General features: G+C 40.1%; 1 protein-coding gene across 2 annotated transcripts in view; it reads right to left on the bottom strand.

The window, feature by feature from the left end:
• The window catches only part of LOC113018657 (ATP-binding cassette sub-family A member 1), a 183,481-nt gene that overhangs the window by 156,097 nt on the left and 7,357 nt on the right, over window positions 1-20,027 (bottom strand). Inside the window, exons 2-9 of one of the 2 annotated variants that reach the window (XM_026161949.1) lie at window positions 17,314-17,443; window positions 9,370-9,463; window positions 9,076-9,217; window positions 8,520-8,647; window positions 6,374-6,492; window positions 5,534-5,731; window positions 1,057-1,143; window positions 768-963 (exon numbers count right to left, since the gene is read on the bottom strand). In XM_026161949.1, coding sequence (XP_026017734.1) covers window positions 768-963; window positions 1,057-1,143; window positions 5,534-5,731; window positions 6,374-6,492; window positions 8,520-8,647; window positions 9,076-9,217; window positions 9,370-9,463; window positions 17,314-17,379 — 1,030 coding nt within the window. In that variant the 5' untranslated portion in view covers window positions 17,380-17,443. Of the gene's footprint in view, window positions 1-767; window positions 964-1,056; window positions 1,144-5,533; window positions 5,732-6,373; window positions 6,493-8,519; window positions 8,648-9,075; window positions 9,218-9,369; window positions 9,464-9,841; window positions 9,905-17,313; window positions 17,444-20,027 lie in introns of those variants that run through there. The other variant, XM_026161950.1, reaches the window with a different exon arrangement.

The following is a 20,027-nucleotide window of genomic DNA, read 5'->3' as shown; positions in this document are numbered from 1 at the left end:
TATATTTGCGCCTGGTGCCAAAGCGCCACCCAGGCAATAACATAAGCTTCCACATGGGAGAAGCTGGTCTGGATTTTCATTCCCATTAAGAAAACATCGTCACGTCGGGGCAGGGAGTACGCGGCTTCTAAACGGACTGAGAAAAGCTGGTTTGATTAGCTATGGCTGTGACCGGCCTCTGACACATGCCTTCCTAATCAAACCCAGTTCAGCTCTGATGCCAACTGTGCCACAGGTGCCTTTTCCTGGATCTGCACAATTGGTCACATCCTGTGCACAGCTGACTGCACTGTGCAATTCAAAAAAAAATTTCCCACCTGCACCGACATTTCCACTACAGGAAGTACTGGTTCTTACCTTCTGTAGTTCTGCACTGTGTGACTCATCAGATGTACAGCAGTTATTTGAATGATGCATGTGTACTGCATTTTTATGCCAAATATCAAAATCCCTACAGAACAAAAAGAAAACTCCATTTGACTGGTCAGACATCCTGTGCACATACTGATCGAGCTCAACTCTCAGCTCTTTCTCATTTTTCAAACACTACACAGCCACGCAGTATGTCCGCGGCAGCAAAATTACAGCAAATCAATCGCAGTGTCCCGTGATGCTGCACATTATGCGCCACTGCCTTGTGAATATTCTCCATTTCCCAGCTACCATGACCGCCTACTGTGCTGTCGAGCTAAAATGCAGATAAATGATTAGGACAAAAGTCCTGTGTGACAGCTTTGCTTTATAAAGGAGCTTGCTGCAGCACTTACCTGAACTGTTGCCCGTAATGGAAATTGACGTCTTGTTAGCCATCTGTCTAGGTGAGAGTAAACCGAGGGTCATATTGGTGGAATTGGAGTCAGGCTGCTTTCCACACAGAAACATATTGATACTGCCAATCAGGTCGCCTTGGAAATTCAGTGAACTAGCAGCCTTAAAGGCCGTGGAGTTCTGCAACCTGGCCACCTGGAAATATCAAAGTAAGGACGAATCATTTTTAAGCAAAAGAAACACAAAAAACAACCAGTCATTTCACGTGTACGTGTTACAAGCACTAACCTCCTCAATCAGCGGTAAAGCATTTGCAGTGGTTTTTCCTATCAGCGTCGCCGCGTCTGCTGCATTCAGGTTCAAAGCTGCTGGAAGCTTAAAAAGGACCAAACAAAACAATAAATATAAATATGTGCTGGGAATAATATTGAGCACTACTTTTTTAAAAAGTGTACTTTTAGAAGTCCTCCAACTATCGTGGGCATGATTTCTACACCCCGACTCTTAAGTGAAATCCACATTTTAGCTAAAAACACTAATTCAGAATCAACCCTTTTAATTTAAGTGCCGTTATATTGGGAACACGCGCCATTTCTTTCCATTTTGACATGTAAGTTGAATCCGAGCATCACCATCCTAGCTCAAGCTAGTAAAAGTTACATTAAAATGACAAGTGCTACTGTGCGTTTCAGTGACATTATGAAGGTGTCCAGTGTGAGCCTAATTAGAAGAGTTAAATGGCATGCCCTTTCAACCACTGCCATTTTCATGCATCAAGGCGCAACGCTGCGGCTGAGTTTCTAAATAAAACTCAAATGCTAAAAAAGAAGTGGTCTGATGCTCACCGTCAGCAGCAGCCTGCCTACTCATCGATTTTCGAGTGCTTCGCCGAGGATCACTTTTACTGTTAGTGACTGAGTGGAGGACGAGGCACGGAGACGAGACAGAGACTGTTTTATGGCAAAAACGTCTGAAAATCCCCCTCTCAGTGATGGTAGAGTGAGAGGGAGAGATTACAACAGTGTCACATTAAGGTGAGCCATAGCAACAAAACAGATTTGTCAAGCTCTCTGTCTTTCTGAAGTCTCAGATGGTGAGTTGACTCTAAAAACAAGAGGCTCCAGCCCTACCCCAGTGACCCTGAATTGGATAAGGGTAAGAAAATACATGGATAGATGGTCCATCCAACCATCCATCGGAGAAACCACACGTACTCGGATTGAATCAAAACACCAAGACAAAAATGAGGAATGCTTTTCATTCACTGTCGTTCACGCACATTACATCCTGATATTATTTCCAAAAAAATCCACCCTCAACCTTGTAAAAAGAAAACATCCAAATTACCCCTGGGCAATCACTACCTCAGTGATAAACTCTGACTTCTTCACTCGTTCTTTCCCTTATGTTACTGTTGTTATCGCAATCAATCAGCAACGTCGAGCCTTAAGTGCGAAGGCCTGATGCTCTTTCCCATCCATCTGCTTGAGGCACTAAAGAGCTTTTCCACCGTATCTTGTCCGGCCTCTTCTTTTCTCTACGTCTGAAAGTGCCCGTGGGCTTAAATTGTTCAAATGCTCTCTCCTGTGAACTTCCTGCCTTATCACTTATTTATTGGATTTGCTGTCCCATATACAGCATTTTCTCTCAAAGATAAAGTCAAAGAAAAGTGCACACTTTCATCACCTCAAAAGGGAACAGAAAGATTTAATAGAATTCAAGTAAACATTGTTTCAAACAAAGTCTCATCTGATCACATGTGTTCCAGTGAAATTGCTGGAAAACGCAACAGTTTTCAAAGGCAGTGGCGAACGGAGAAGTAATCCTAACATAATGAGGAACTTACTGAGTCACTACTTAGCATGTAAAACTAATATATTTCATAATGAAAAAGTAGCTCATTGTCTAAGTTCATAGCTAAATCTAAAATAATCATTATCATCATTATTAATCATAATAATCATCACCTTATGAGTCATTAATCTACTGGCTGGATCTCAAACAAATAATCTACTATTATTCATTGTAGTCCAGTTTAGAGGTTATTAGGGATGTGCTTATGAGTGACATGTTAATTACTAGATTGTGCTTTTGTAACTAACTATTAAAGATTACATGTACCAATTTCACCAGTTAGCTCTGCCTCAGAACGTAAGGCATGAAACTACATTTGGCCTTGAAGGACTTATTAGCGAGATTTACATTTTCTTCATCTTTCAAAGTCAGTCGGAGAAACCTAACATTTAACTTTTAAATTAACCCAGCTGGCTGACACAGAATATATTTGTCTTTATTTCAATTTCACAGTAATTAAAGTAAACTCAAATAAGACATACAGAAAGAATATCCATAAATATTATCTTGTCCTTCAACGTTTGCTTTTTATTACTTAGGTCTCAATTTAGGGCGAGTATTGAGTTCAACTCCCACACGGAAAATGCAAAAGGAAGAATGGGAAATTCTGGCATTTCATTTTTGCTTAGGCATGAACTTCACAACATCACAGCCAATAATTAATGACCATAACCATCAATTACACCAACACAGGCGGACAGGATAGCCTCGTGGATTAGAAAGATTAACTCAGCGGTGGGGGGTTAGGCAAACCTTTCTTTCCCACCCTCTACAAATAAACTGTAGAGTTTGTAAAACAGCAGCTTGGTGCATAAATGTCTAACTTTACTTGAGAAGTTGCTAATAATAAATATGTAACATAAGGTCAAGTATTTTATATTCATTTTATTTTGCTACGGCTATACGCAACTGATCTTCAGTATGAGTGACGTCTGGCTCTAACTGACAATGTCAGCATGATGTCCCAGTGGGTGGGCATTAAATTAAACTTGGATGTAACCTGTTAGCCATAACAACATCTGGACATACTAAAAGGAAAAAAACTAGCTACACCAATCAATAGCTATGCAGCCTAGAAGGTGATACCATGGCAATCTCCAGTTGCTAAAGAACAATGTGTATTCCCTGGTGAGTGGGCATTGACTGCTAGGGGTGCAGATTACTGTGGTCACTCATAGTGCGCATGGACAACACCAACTTCTTCCAGTTGTATTGAAACTTGATAAAGTGTGACACAAACCAGGAACTGAGTCCTACAAAGCTGTGCCTTCCTGCAGCAAACATGCTGTTTGTGGTTGAAACTATCACATTTGTATCCGTTTTCATTTGGTAACACACTTGTTTGACTGCTGCTCAGAGAGCAGCTAGTGTGTGACTGTAGACAAGTTGATGTCGACCATGCGAAATACAGGCGGCTGCTAGCAACCAAAGCAATCCGGTCGTTAAGTCTGACGTCTATGGCATTATTGAGAGTTAAGAACTGTCTAAAGTCTTTCATCTTTAATAAAATGATCAGCGTTCTGCTCTACCAGGTGTAACAATTGAGTTTAACATCCAGGCATCCATGAAAACGGAATTTATGACATTTAACGGAGTTAGAAGTTAGCAGGACGTTAGCTCGCTAGCTTCTATCTAAATACAATATAGCATGTCCTGACTGCGGGTTTTGGAAACAAATTAAAACGTACAGCTCTGTTATCACTTCCAGCATAAATGAAGACAGAAAACTAAACAGCAGTGACGTTTGTAGGGTTACTGAAGTTTGGCTAGCTGGTATATAATGATGTGCTACGTGACCGCTAGCGACACAGCTATGTTAGCATAATATAAACAAGCTAACTTTTTTTCCACTCGATAAAAGTTAACGTGAGTGTTCTCGGTGGTCAGGAACAAATGTAATCGCATGGCAGGATGCTGTAAAAGGACCAAACTTCAGCCAGGAGAACAACTGAGATAATCCATCCACAATACGAGGTTAGTCATTCATATACTGCTGCATGGGCTGGGCTGTAGTTACATCCTAAGGTTTTAAAAACTGAGCTTAAATAAATGATTAGCGGTAATAAAAGCCGAGGGAGGTCAACAGTGATCACTGATTGTTTTAGGAGCTTTTTGAGATTAAATAGAAGAAAATACATAACATTAAACATGTTAACAACACAAAAGCCATATTAAACGCAGACTACTTTAGGCCCGGAAGTAGGATTTGTCACGTCATCACTTAACGACCGGATTGCAAAGAGTGCCGGAGTGCATTTTTTATGACCAGTAACACGCAGGAATACACGTTTATCCCTAGCAACATGTGGCTGTCAGGTCTGTGTGACTGGGGCAAACAATGATCCATTGGAGTAATTAGTCTTTAAAAGGGACAAGTATTCTGAGAATGAAGGGCTACAATATTCTCCCGTTGATGTGGTGCATCATGAGTGTTTGTGTTACATCAAAAATAAACAGCAAAAAGTTCTTAAATGCCAATTTTGACTGTTTGACACTGTTCCTGTCCCAAAATACTTGTTTATAAATGTAACGTATTTATAACAGATGCAGGATCAGACATGTATTAACATTTCCTTATATAAGGTGAGCACACAGAGGTCAAAATACATCATCCGAAATTGTGTTTCAAGTGCACCAGCAGTGGCTGACACATTACAAAAGCTTCATTTTAAATTTTTAATGGCACCTTCATTAGACCAGACAGCATAATTTGTAAGAATGCTAGATGTAGGTGACCTTGCAAAGAAGGAATTAGGGCTTTTTAAATGCCCAATCAGTGTAAATACTTTTCCAACAATGCACTATCCCTTCAGTTGTTGTTAATTGGGTCCAACTTACTATGCAAAAACTTCTTCAAGTCCCATCAAACAGAAATTTTAAAAGTTGTGAGACCTGTGGGGGGACAGCTCACCTCAGAGAGCACTTTCCTTGCATCCAGGTTTTGCAGGAGTACTTGCTGGGTGTTAATCAGCTGCTGTGGAGTCAGGGAGCAGCTGACATTCTGAAAAGCCTTCTTTTCAGCTTGGCTTCTAAATTGGACATACTGATCCAGATCTGTCCCCTCACACAGGATGCTCCTCAGGCTGTCTGGCCTCAGGATGCCCATCATCTGAAAAATAAATAACAGCCTCGGCAAAAGTTGGCAAACAGAAGAACTTTGGATCTGACCATATTTTATTTAATTATGTGTAGTATCCTTTGGGTTGCTGTGCAAGCAGATGGTATGCTAAATCGCTTTTCGGAACAGGAGCTAAAATACTGCTTTGATTTTAAATGTGTTTTTAAATCCACAGATATTTATACAAAAAAAGCAGAACTTCGTGCACCACAGTGGCAAAAGCAAAAAGTGTGATAGACACAAACAATAGCAAGCACACGTAAACTTCTGTAAGATCTTTATCTTCCTGTCCACACTGTATTCAGGTGCTACCGGAGCCCACTTCATCTTTTTTGATAAGACTTGCTATCAGACGAAGAACATTTGCAGACAACTGTGATTTCTACTGCAGCCGGCTTTAAATTACATTTTGTCAAACAAAAACTTGAGAACACTTTGATTACGATGTCAGAAGGAGTGCCACCTGCTGTTTCACCCTCATCTTTCCGAGTGCAGCGCTTGCAGCGCATTTGCTGTTTTGAACTTTTTTAGTAAAATCTAAATTCCTCTATTTACACAAAAAAGCTGTTGTCCCATATTCCTAATTAGCTGGGATTCTTAACACACTACCACCGTGCTGGTAGCGATACTTACTGGATTGATCTGAATCCGGGCATTCATGAGGCTTTCAGCCACCGCTGTTGGCACCGATAAATCTTGTTTCAGATGTGTGGAGAAAGTTTCATTGTCTCGTAGAATATTCCTCAGGATGACTGGATGAGTTTAAAGAGAAATATAGAGTTAGTGTTACTTTTTTAAAAAGCTGCTGTTTTATATGCATCAACATTTGATTGGCTCCTTTTTGACACAAGCCTTGTTTTGATAGCTTTGGCTATGAGTCCTCCTCGCTCACCATCTGCACTGCAGATATTCTGCAGCCAACAGGCTGTATGTCTCTGCCTCCGTTCTGTGTTTGGTTTCTATACTACTCTAAACAAATGGGAATGCATGCAGAAATCTGTGCGCCGAGTGTGCCATTTGCCCTAATGGACACCAATGCCAAACATGAAGGAGAGCCAAACCTAACAGGGTAGCAGCCCTTTCACCACGGAAGGTCAGTCCACACAAAGCACCAGAGGATTTATTCTGTTGTTGAAAGGACAAGGTTAAAGCTTAAGTCTCTGTCTTCAAAATCACTGCAGTGCAGCCAGTGAGGAAAATGTTACACTACAACATTAAATCTATAAAAATAAGAAAACCTCCTGTGTATCTCTATGTGTGCAGGTCTCAGAACAAAGTGGAAAAGCAGGAGCGAAGACTCTGATTTGGTTTTGTTATGCCTGTTGCTTTGAGTGGCATTACAGCCTGATAAATTTCAGTTTAAATGAGATGACAGTTGCAATTAAATCCTTCACTGGCACAAGTAGGGGGTGAACACTTGAGCTGCACGAGTGTGTGAGGGGAGACAATTTGTTGCTAAACATGTACCAGATTGTTAACCAGCCATTTTCTCCTGATTAGCAGCCAACAGATAGCATTTAAAAAAAGAGGACGTTTCTAAACCAGTCCTCGCTGCACGCTGACAGTCACCGTAGCAGGGATCCTGCTAACAACACCATACTATTCAGCATGCACTCTCTGCTTGCTGGGCCTCCAACATTTGCGACTGACGCGGAGGGCCGGGGGTGGAGGGGGGGGTGAGGGAGGGGGACATAATGTAATTAAATGATCACTTTTGTATTTGTACTACAGGCAAGTCAGTCAATTATCTGGATGGGGGAGGAAAGGGAGGAAGTCACTTGTGCCGGGCCATTCAGGGTTCAATTAGTATGAATGTTTGGTGAAAATAACTGGAAATAATTACACACTTTGATACACGAAGCTAACCTTATACAAGGCCTCGCGACCCCCGCTGAGCACATATTATTATGCTCCCCATCACTACAGGGGCATCAGGAGGGACTGACAGGGTTAGATTACGAGGAAGCAGAACATGCTCCGCGCTCTTCCCGAACACCGTTGGCTTTCTGATTGAGGAGACCACCGGAGTGTTTTTAATCAACCCGTGGCTTAAAAAAAGAAAGAAACAAAGAGGAGGACAACACAATCACCTTTGCTAGCGTAGTGTTTTGATAGTACTCCATTCCCCATTCTTGTTAGTGACCTTTTGTGCTCCCGCCTCAGACAGCGAGTCCCATTAATTACACCCCGGCTTAGATCTCTGATGGATTTAATCTTGTATATTACAAGCCAGCGACCCCTAAATGCAAATGGCCCACGAGCCGTTTGTTGAACAGCAGAAACCTCGCTCCCCCCTCACCCGCCCACCCCCGCTTTGCCTTTTTGCAAATTAGGTGCTGTATGAAAATCTGAATATCATCAGGCTAAATGAGCCTAATGCAAAGCAGCAACTTATCAAGACAAACGATCTGTCAGTCTGGATGGCAAATTGCATCATAAATAATCACACGCCATTGTTTTTGAGGGATAAAGGGGAATAACAAATCCTCCAACTTGTCATCCTCATGAAGGGGATACTTTTCTTGATGGAGAGTACTTAACAAAGGCAAAGCAGAGTGATTGTTGCTGATGCTGATTATTTATTATATCAATTATATTTTGAAGCATTAGTCAGTACCAGCAAAACTCTGATGCCTAAAAAGAAAAATGCACCCCTTGACCTTGTCGCTCGTCACCAGTTTCTGCAGTATTTCCTGATAATGGCTTCAAAATAGGTTTTTGATATAGCTCATCAAGATTTCAATAATCAAATGACCATTAGCGGTACCACTGAACTTACCATTAGCGGAGTTAGGCTGTGACAAAATTGAAGCCCACTGGTCAACACCATTTGCTAGCAGCTGGGCCCTGCTGAGAATAGATTTGTCCACTAGGGAAGTCTGCAGCTCTATCAACATCCCAGAAATTCTGGTGAATTGAAAAGAGAAAAAACAAACATTTACTCTAAATGTTCTTAAAAATATCAATATCAACAGTTTCTAATCTAAGCGCAGTGCATCACGCTAAGAGACATGAAGAATGCACATCATTTTTTGACATCTACGTGGTAGTGTCTTGTGAAATTGTCCCCCAGGATGTGACGGTAAAACTGCGACATATGCTAGTATGCTAACGTGTGCAAATTCAAAATGTGGGACATTTACGGAGTGATTGAATTATCTAAAAATAGTTGCTGTGCAGAAAACTGTCCAGAGGTGCACGAGAAGATGATCTTGAACAGAATATCAGCCAAATCAGCTGAGCTTTAGATTTTTAGTGGCCCATTCCCAAAACTTCGTAATCATGCCTCGTTTATAAATTCCTAAAAGACAGAAAAAGAACATCCCAGTACATACATGGAGTTGTCGAAGTTATTGACTTGGCCTGGTGTCTCTCCTGGAGTTGGATAAGGCAAACAGGGATTTTCAAGGTTGCACACCATACCCTGAATCCAGGGAATCACACCAGCTGATGGCATGGCTTTATTAGGGTAGTGACCTTTGAAAGGAATAGAGATGAATACTTATTAATCTAACCGTGTTCATGACATTTCTTTTTTCTTGTCCAAAATCTGCAAAAAGTTGACGAGTTAAAAGTTGTTAATGGATTCACAAAACAAAATGTATTATTGCAACTAGGCTTGTACTTACATTGGCCTTTGTAAATTGGTTGCGTAGTGGTCCGCACCCCCACCAGTATGAAGAAGAGAAACAGAGGCCACAGTATTTCAATGACCAGTCGCACCTACACAAAGGAAAAGGTATTTTCATTTGATTAATTTGCTGTGAATGATAGCGTGTCTAAATCTACTGATTTCTTTGCTTGCTTAGCAAGTATATTAACTTAACTATAGCAGGTTAGCTTAGCTTAGCAAGTATATTAGCTTACCTATAGCAGGTTAGCTTAGCTTAGCAAGTATATTAGCTTACCTATAGCAGGTTAGCTTAGCTTAGCAAGTATATTAACTTACCTATAGCAGGTTAGCTTAGCTTAGCAAGTATATTAGCTTACCTATAGCAGGTTAGCTTAGCTTAGCAAGACAATAAAGCTTAAAATACAAACTTTTTTTTACCCCTGGTTTGGTATGGATTAAATTAATGAGATACCAGCTTATTTTATTACCTCTGGACAGAACCAAGGTAGCTGTTAAATATTAGGTCTCTCTCCTCCAAGTCTCTGTTAGTACATGACTTAATAATTGATCAACAAATCAATTTACTCTGCATTACATAAACCTGGTTGCAGCAGGATGATTATGTTAGTTTAAATGAATCAACACCCCCGAGTCGTTCTAACTACCAGAAATCTCAAAGCACAGGCCGAGGGGGGCGTTTGTGGCAGCAATTTTTCACACCAGCCTATTAATTAAGGAAAGACCAAGACATACTTTTAATTCATTTGAAAGCCTGATGCTTAGCCTCGTCCACCCCAGCTGTGAAACTCAGAAACCAGCCTTACTTGTTATCATCTATCGTCCACCTGGGCTTTACACAGAGTTTCTCTCTGATTTCTCAGACTTTTTATCTGATTTAGTGCTCAGCTCAGATAAAATAATTATTGTGGGTGATTTTAACATCCATGTAGATGCTAAAAATGACAGCCTCAACATGGCATTTAATCTGTTATTAGACTCAATTCGCTTCTCTCAAACTGTAAAAGAACCCACCCACCACTTTAATCACACTCTAGATCTTGTTTTAACATATGGCATAGAAACTGAACATTTAACAGTGTTTCCTGAAAACCCTCTCCTGTCTGATCATTTCCTGATAACATTTACATTTACAATAATTGATTACACAGCAGTGGAGAGTAGACTTTATCACACTAGATGTCTTTCTGAAAGCGCTGTAACTAAGTTTAAGAATATAATCCACCCACTGTTATCATCTTCAATGCCCTGTACCAACATAGAGCAGAGCAGCTATCTGAACACTACCCCAACAGAGGTCGATTATCTTGTTAATAATTTCACCTCCTCACTACGTACGACTCTGGATACTGTAGCTCCTGTGAAAACTAAGGTCTCTAATCAGAAGTACCTTACTCCGTGGTATAATTCTAAAACACGTACCCTAAAGCAGATGACTCGTAAGCTGGAGAGGAAATGGCGTGTCACAAGTTTAGAAGATCATCATTTAGCCTGGAGAAATAGTTTGCTGCTTTATAAGAAAGCCCTCCGCAAAGCCAGAACATCTTACTATTCATCACTGATTGAAGAAAATAAGAACAACCCCAGGTTTCTCTTCAGCACTGTAGCCAGGCTGACAAAAAGTCAGAGCTCTTTTGAGCCAACCATCCCTTTAACGTTAACTAGTAATGACTTCATGAACTTCTTCACAAATAAAATTTTTATCATTAGAGAAAAAATTACCAATAATCATCCCACAAATGTAATATTATCTACAGCTACTCTTAGTACCATTGATGTTAAGTTAGACTCTTTTTCTCTAATTGATCTTTCTGAGTTAACTTCAATAATTACTTCCTCCAAACCATCAACGTGTCTTTTAGACCCCATTCCTGCAAAACTGCTCAAAGAAGTCCTGCCATTAATTAATTCTTCGATCTTGAATATGATCAACCTATCTCTAATAATCGGCTATGTACCACAGGCCTTCAAGCTGGCTGTAGTTAAACCTTTACTCAAAAAGCCATCTCTAGACCCAGCAGTCTTAGCTAATTATAGGCCAATCTCCAACCTTCCTTTCATATCAAAAATCCTTGAAAGAGTAGTTGTCAAACAGCTAACTGATCATCTGCAGAGGAATGGTTTATTTGAAGAGTTTCAGTCAGGTTTCAGAGCTCATCACAGCACAGAAACAGCTTTAGTGAAGGTTACAAATGATCTTCTTATGGCCTCTGACAGTGGACTCATCTCTGTGCTTGTCCTGCTAGACCTCAGTGCAGCATTCGATACTGTCGACCATAATATCCTATTAGAGCGATTAGAACACGCTGTAGGTATTACAGGTACTGCACTGCAGTGGTTTGTATCATATCTATCTAATAGACTCCAGTTTGTTCATGTAAATGGAGAGTCCTCTTCACAATTATTAGGTTAATTATGGAGTTCCACAGGATTCAGTGCTATGACCAATTCTGTTTACATTATACATGCTTCCCTTAGGCAGTATCATTAGAAGACATAGCATACATTTTCTTTTTTTTGACACTGTAATTTTTATTGATAGTTTTGTCACAGTTTAAACATAGACATGTATTGCCATAGCATACATTTTCACTGCTATGCAGATGACACCCATCTCTATCTGTCCATGAAGCCAGATAACACACACCAATTAGTTAAACTGCAGGAATGTCTTAAAGACATAAAGACCTGGATGGCCGCTAACTTTCTGCTTCTTCATTCAGATCAAACTGAGGTTATTGTACTCGGCCCTGAAAAGCTTAGAAATATGGTATCTAAGCAGATTCTTACTCTGGATGGCATTACCTTGGCCTCCAGTAATACTGTGAGGAACCTTGGAGTCATTTTTGACCAGGACATGTCCTTCAACGCACATATTAAACAAATATGTAAGACTGCTTTCTTCCATTTGCGCAACATCTCTAAAGTTCGAAATTTCCTGTCTCAGAGTGACGCTGAAAAACTAGTTCATGCATTTATTACTTCCAGGCTGGACTACTGTAATTCATTATTATCAGGATGTCCTAAAAACTCACTGAAAAGCCTTCAGCTAATCCAAATGCTGCAGCAAGAGTACTGACAGGGACTAGAAAGAGAGAGCAGATTTCTCCTGTTTTGGCTTCCCTTCATTGGCTTCCTGTTAAATCCAGAATTGAATTCAAAACCCTGCTCCTCACATACAAGGTCTTAAATAATCATGCCCCATCTTATCTTAATGACCTTGTAGTACCATATCACCCTATTAGAGCACTTCGCTCTTGCTCTGCAGGCCTACTTGTTGTTCCTAGAGTATTTAAAAGTAGAATGGGAGGGAGAGCCTTCAGTTTTCAGGCCCCTCTTCTGTGGAACCAGCTTCCAGTTTGGATTCGGGAGACAGACACTATCTCTACTTTTAAGATTAGGCTTAAAACTTTCCTTTTTGCTAAAGCATATAGTTAGGGCTGGACCAGGTGACCCTGAATCCTCCCTTAGTTATGCTGCAATAGACGTAGGCTGCCGGGGATTCCCATGATGCATTGAGTTTTTCCTTTCCAGTCACCTTTCTCACTCACTATGTGTTAATAGACCTCTCTGCATTGAATCATATCTGATATAAACCTCTGTCTCTCTTCCACAGCATGTCTTTTATCCTGTCTTCCTTCTCTCACCCCAACCGGTCGCAGCAGATGGCCATATGGTCATATGAATGTTGGGTTTTTCTCTGTATCTATGAAGCACCTTGAGGTGACTTTTGTTGTGATTTGGTGCTATATAAATAAAATTGAATTGAAAATTGAATTTAATTGTTTCTCTATTTCCAATCTATATGTCAAGCTTAGCTAATTGGAGTTTGAGCTGTAGACTAAGGGCACCAGCTGTCTAACTCAATCATAAAAACACTCTAATGCCAGTGACTAGCAGCAGGTGTTGGCGGTGTTCTGCAGAAAAAACACTGATTATATTAATTAAAACTTCAAAGCTACCGAGTTGTTTACAATTTGAAATTATTATTCAAAGACGTACATGTCTATTGCTATATATACATATATTTTCTGCAAAGCCTATAATGCTGATTTCTGAGTCAAGAACCATTAAAGATTGACAGAAAATAACTTCATGCCCTGAATAGGTGAGACTTTTCATCTCCCAGTATATTTACAATGTAGATACTAAGCATAAGATTGAGAGAGGAGTCTCTGCTTGTGACTCCCCAAGCTTAAGCTATCACTCACTCCTTATCATCGCCTTGCCCACTCAATCCTCTCCTGGATGAAGAATGTCAACCATTTTCTTACTTTAATACAACCACTTTATGCCTGCTAGCAGGAAAGTGCCCCATGTGACACGACAGCTTTTCATTTTAACTTAGTATAATACATACACCAGTCGGCCACAACATTAAAACCATCATGGCCTAATGTTTTTCAGCAGAAAACTGACTGCACTGAACTGCATTGCCTCTGCTAGCAGCCACTCGCCAACCCCTCCCTGCTTAAAAAACATGCCTGCTTCCATTGCTCTCCATTGTAGCTACTATCAGAAGTGCACAGGGACATGCATATGTGTCTGTGTTTTCTGACATGGCTCCATCATAGCCAGCTTTAAGGTTTGTGCTATAGTAGCTGCACAGCACAGCCTTTGCTCCCTACATGCATCAATAAACCCTCATGGGTTTGCTGGTTGTTCATTGCACCTCTTTTTGTACGCACTAACCAGAGAGCCAAGAAGCTGTTTTAGTGTTTTACAGATGATTCAACCACCTGTTTCTGCTTCTAACGCATAAACTTCAAGAACAAGCCTACTCACTTGCTACCTAATGCAGCCCACCCTTTCACAGGTGCCACTGGAACAAAATAATGAGTGTCATTCATTTCACTTCTCAGTGGTTTTAATATCGTGTCTGATCAGTACCTAGTCTTTTTTTATTATAGTTATTACAGGTTCAAGCTTACACCTTTACCAAACTCACCTACACGGTAACTCTTACAGTGCTGTCAATGTGAACGTTTCTTTACGTGTCAAGTGAGGGTAACACACGCTCTAACACAAAGCCTGCTATGAAGTGGTTTCAGCAGAGTTATATGCTTCTCCACAAATAATTACACAGCATATATAAAAATCGAACTGTTAAAACTTCAGCTCATTCTTCCTTGACTTGTAAGTGCCAACTTCCTGCCAGCTGGGGTTTGCATGGCCCTTGTTACATTCATCACTCACCAACTCCCAATCTTCATGCACTCCCAGCGTTTCTGTTAAAGTAACCAGCTTAGAGCAAACGGCTGGAGAGCCTCAGTCAGCAAACTCCCCCCTATTAGCGCTTCTGCAAAATGTTCGGACTTTGTATTTGACAGCACATCCAGATAATAAGTGAAGACATCCGTTATTATCTTCATGATTAAAGCGCAGAGCAGGCAGAGGTGAAGAAAATGCAATAATATATATTGCTTGCTTTGCCGTGGCACCATGGAGACCTTATAAGTGAGTCTGAGCACATTTCATTTAGTTCACTTGGCATTTAGGGATATAGTGAATCTTCAGTTGTAGAATTTGTCAATGAATAAAACTGCAGAAAATCACGTTGCATATATTTCAAAGAAACTAGATAGAATTTAAAATGTAGACCTTTAATTCCTTCTAGTCTATGTGCCAGTGAGGATGTAGCTCTGCTGAGAGGGTGAATTATCATAATGTATGCCAAAGAAAAGGCCGGGAGAGGGAACACAGATCATGGGGGACTTTCTCAATGTCTGGCTCCCCAGGCATTTGCCATCGGACACTAGAGTCTTTGTGAATAGATAATCTTCTCCTATGAAATTATGTGGAATGCTGGACCATAAAATCAGTTTCATGCCTGTTATAAAATCTTAAAATGCTTGGTGAGGCATTCATATAATTGGTCATTAACCTCCACAAGCCCTCCAGAAGCACCATTGTCCTTGCTAACTCCCACTGGTTTTGTCTAATAACAATATTTCATGTTGACATTGGCCAAATATCCTACATCCCATGCACAAAACCGCTGCTGTCCTCTTACATATTATTGAGGAAAAGTAGTTGCATATTTCTCCCTGTTACAAAAAGAGCCCACACTGTTCTTTCTGCTGGTTTGTAAAATTAACAAGGGAGGAACGTTTCCCAGAAATAAAGTTGTAAAATTGCAAATGACTTTGCCTTGAGTTATTCCAAGAAAGTACGAACTTTGATGAAATGTCTGAAGATGTCGTTTGTTCTGCTCAGGTAACAGGCACACCGCTGCGCTCGAACCCCCAACAAAACAAGTGGGCGGATGCGACTGCGAGGGTATAAATCAAACACATTGCAGCTTTCTACAGCAGCAATATCTGCCTCTAACAAGGCTTACAAGATTCCTTGACAACCGGTCGAGGCCCTTGGAATGCCGCTGCAACTGTTATCTTCCCGCAGCATGTGAACTGCTGGTCAGTGCGGGTGATACGGCAGGCAATTATGTCCGCCCACGTACGCGAGCAAGGGACAATTGTTTGAAAAAGTTTTCTGAATGAAATACATTTACTAGGCTCGCATTCATATGAAAAGAATTCTGATATTGTTTCTTATAAATCTAAAGCTTTATTATTTTTACTTAAATTAGAAATGCTTCAAGAGAAGTGTGCACAATTTTCAAGAAAAATTCAGCTGCTAACTCTTGAAATGGATAAAGTGTCTTGTGTGGTAAGTGCCAAAACAAAACAGATATATAAGATGAGCCAGATAGGGGTAGGAAACAGCATTTGCGTCCTCCTCGTCCCTTTCAAACAGGAAATGGTCAATATTTTGTTGTTCGTCTTCGACTTGGCATTTATGTGGGGTTTTTTTTAATGTGTATGAGCACTTGTTACATAAATGTTTGAAATAAAGATTTGATTGATTGACTGAGTTGTTTCAATGAGAGAAGATCCTGTAACTTTACAGTTTAAGTCCTGTAACAGTTAAAGTTTAAGTTTCATAACTTTTTTTAATTTGAAAATAATATTTAGCATTTAAGAAAAGTAGATTTTGCTTTGTTATAGTGGCAAATTCTTATTGGCATGACACACTTGGAAAATAATTGGAAATTGGAATTGGTCTCTATAGTGTCTCTATAGTGACATTACAGCTGGCCACACTTGTTGTTATCATAACTTGATAACAAGCTTGAAGTGCTGACTTAACATAAGAAGCAAAAGCAGGTGAAATCAGACGAGGTGTAATTGCTGAAAACATCTGATGTTAAGTTGAGTCCCTTTATGAGCACTTAAAGTGCTGAAAATGCTCATGAATGCACAACACCTAAAAAACCTAACAGCTTAAGGTGAAGCGGTGGACGTGTCTGTCAGTGAAGGAATGAAAACAGCAAAAATGTCAGCTGAACTGTAGTCAGTGATAGTAGTTCCCTTCTGTACTTAAATCCGAGGGCAGCAGAGATATGAGAAAGAAAATTTGGCGTATTGCTTGAAAAGTGAAAATGAATAACCTTTAATTGTGTGGTCATGTTTTCGTAAACTGTAATGACACTACTCTTTATGGGTAACAGTGGTCAGGTCGTTCGTTGGAGAACAGAAAGAAAATTTGCCCTTCAAACAAAGTGTTTAACATTTGTCACTCCCTATTCATTTCCACTGGGCCAAAGACTGGCTTTGTTAGAAGTAAAATCCAGCCAATGTGACATAACATGCACAGGAGATGGATCACCAAAAATTGAAGGTGACACTTTGAATTGGTCGGCATTAAGGTAAGATTGTTCTTGTTCTCTAAGGGGAGAGTTAAAGGGGCTTACTTCTATAGTAGACAATTTTCCTAGTAAATCCCTCCTATTACCTTTCCCTCCCATGAATAACTTAGTCGCCCTTGATAACACAACCCTGGGACCACATCCTCATTTTCTCTCCATTGCTGACCAATTTTAGCAGATATAGGTTGATTTGCAAAGCGGTGGTGGTGGTGGTGTTAGTGCACAGAAGTGTACCTTTTGTCTCTTCCGTAGAGTGAAGTTCTTCCACAGGAGCAGAGTGAACTGCGTCAGGAGACCCATTACGGCTTATCCTGGCAATATCCTGCCAAAGCGTCGCTATGGCAACTGGCCCACTTAATAAACCCTGGAGGGAATAAAAGGCAGAGTTTGGTTTTAATACAGAAGAGCAATGCATCTTGGGGGAGTGCCACTAATCATTCACTTCCCCAGGCCTTGGGGCTTATGGTGCAGCACCTGTTCTAAGAATTATTATCACCTACACTCAGCACATCTCAGGATGGGGGCTCAGCTCGTGGAGGTTACGCAGTTCGGGTCTAGCAGTCAAAGAGTCTTTATTAAGGACCGTGAGGGTGTTTTATATATACTGCTTATTAAACAAGTATATCAAAGCAAAATCTCTTTTTTTGCTGTTGTTTTGCCTTTAAAGGAGGAACGTAGACTCTAGTCTTTGCCTCATTGACTACACTTGTGCAAATTCCCTGTCTATTAATCAGTCTCTTTAGTGACCAGAGAACAATAAAAGTCAGGGGGGAAAAATACATGGGCAACTGCATCACTTTTCATGTGGACCAAAGACTGCCATAAAATATTTATTACATATTTTACTATCTACTCACCCCTGATTACACAGATAATAAACAAATAGGTCTGCTGTGTCATTTTTACACTGCTACATCAAGTATGACCTTTATTAAAAACTCCACAGCTGACAGTCCTCCCACTGACTACAGTTAATTTATCTGCTCGTCGTGGCATCCGAATCAGTCCGCTTAGTTTCATGCGTTCAAAGAAAAGGCACATGCTCAGGTGTAACATATGCCTACGGATTCCTACGTACGGGCATTAGCCTGCGTTTCTACATCAATTTACAGTTTTTATGCGAGCAATTAATGTAAGAATGGTCAATTTGGCTACACATATAACCGCAGCAGCTGGGCACGCACACATTTAACATAAACATTTATAATATATTAAAAGAAAACAGTGGAGGACTCACACATACATGATTTTCTGTTAGAGAGCACACTGCAAAATGTGATAACTTTACTGATGAAGTCATACATCATCTGTAAACATTTACAAACAATACATGAAATAAACATGTAACATTTTTCCATAATATATTAATAATTTATTTATTCTGCATTTTTCTTAAATGCAAACATATTTAATACTTATACACCTACAGTATCATAGTTACAAAAGGTAAGGGCCCATATGCAAAACTTTCTGCAGGTGTTGATGACAAACTTGCTCCATCACGCTGGTGTGACTGTTTGCATGAGCGATGAACACAGGCGATAAGCAAACAGGTGGACTGACAGGCCACGAGTGGAAAGGTAGGATAGTAAAAAAACAGAACTTTACAGGTGAAACTGAATGAACTCTGGGCACACAGTTTAAGAAATGGGAAATCAAGATAAGACAAGCAGTGATGAAGATGACCAGATGTCGAAAACATGGGGAAAATATGTGGGTAAGATACTTAAAAACACAACAAAAGAACCAAGAAACCAGAATGGCAGCGATGCAACATCTTATCAGGACCGCAATCCATCCAAGTTAACTGCCTATAAATCGCCTGTAAATCCACAAATGTGACCTTGACTTTGAGCACAGTTCGAGTACAAATCTGTTACGTGTGAGTAAAACCCGACCAACACTCTAGGACTGGGACGTCAAAGTCATTTTGCACTGTGGACCCTGTGACGTCCGCTTTGATGTTAAGAAGCCCGGATGACTGAACGTTAACTAAACGTTAACTAACACCTGAGATATTTTAATATAAGGACAGAAGAGCAATTTCAGCATCTCAGATTTTTTTGTTGTTGTTGTTTTGTACATGGCAATGAAATACTGCTTTAACTGCATAGGACTTGTGAAAATGCAGCTAAATGTCTAAAATTTATGTCATTCTTCACATTTTCCAAAGGTGTCCTTTGGGCTGATTGGCAGGGCGATTCTGGCCCGTGGACCTTATGTTTGACACCCCTGCTCTAGAATAAGTAGTGACGGGTGATCCAAAAAAAAAAGAAGACAGCAGACAGACGTATCCTGATGCCCGAAAGCTATAGTTTTGGATTTTCAACGTAGTTTTCTTTTTTTTAATTTAATTTTGAATTTCTTTTGTTTTCAGTTTACTTTCAGTTTAGTTGCCAGAGTGGACTTTGTTATTTCGGTTTCGTTTTTACTGTTTGAAAATGTAACTTTTAAACGTTTCAGTGTCAGTTTTAATCTTAAGCAGTTGACTCCCGGCTGTCCTGCATTTTCTGACTCATTTTTCTGTTTAATGTTTCCCATTTGACCTTGTTGTAGTTTTCAGTGTAAATATTACCTTTGCTTTGTTTAGGTTTTAATCATTTTGTATTCATATTTTTCTTTGTTATTCTCAAATGTTTCTGGCTCTCTGTTCCCCCATGCCCAGTCTGTGTTTCTGTTATATAATATTTAAGTCAAGTTTTGCCTTTTCATGCTTACTTTGACCTTACTTTGTCAAATTCAATGTGTGTTTTCTGTTTTATTTTGGTAGTCTCACGCTCTGAGTGTGTTTGTGTCCAGTTTTGCTTCCCTCTTGCTTCTTAGTTGATTCTGTTCAGCTGCGCCTCGTCTTTCCCAGCTGTGTCTTGATGATCTTGTGAGTATTTAAGCCCCTTGTTTTCACTTCTTCCTTGTCGCGATATCTCTCATTCACCAGCAGCCTGTTCTGC

This window comes from Astatotilapia calliptera, chromosome 3 (genome assembly GCF_900246225.1).
Source record: "Astatotilapia calliptera chromosome 3, fAstCal1.2, whole genome shotgun sequence".
Taxonomy (NCBI): domain Eukaryota; kingdom Metazoa; phylum Chordata; class Actinopteri; order Cichliformes; family Cichlidae; genus Astatotilapia; species Astatotilapia calliptera.
This window is presented reverse-complemented; position numbering and strand designations above follow the sequence as displayed.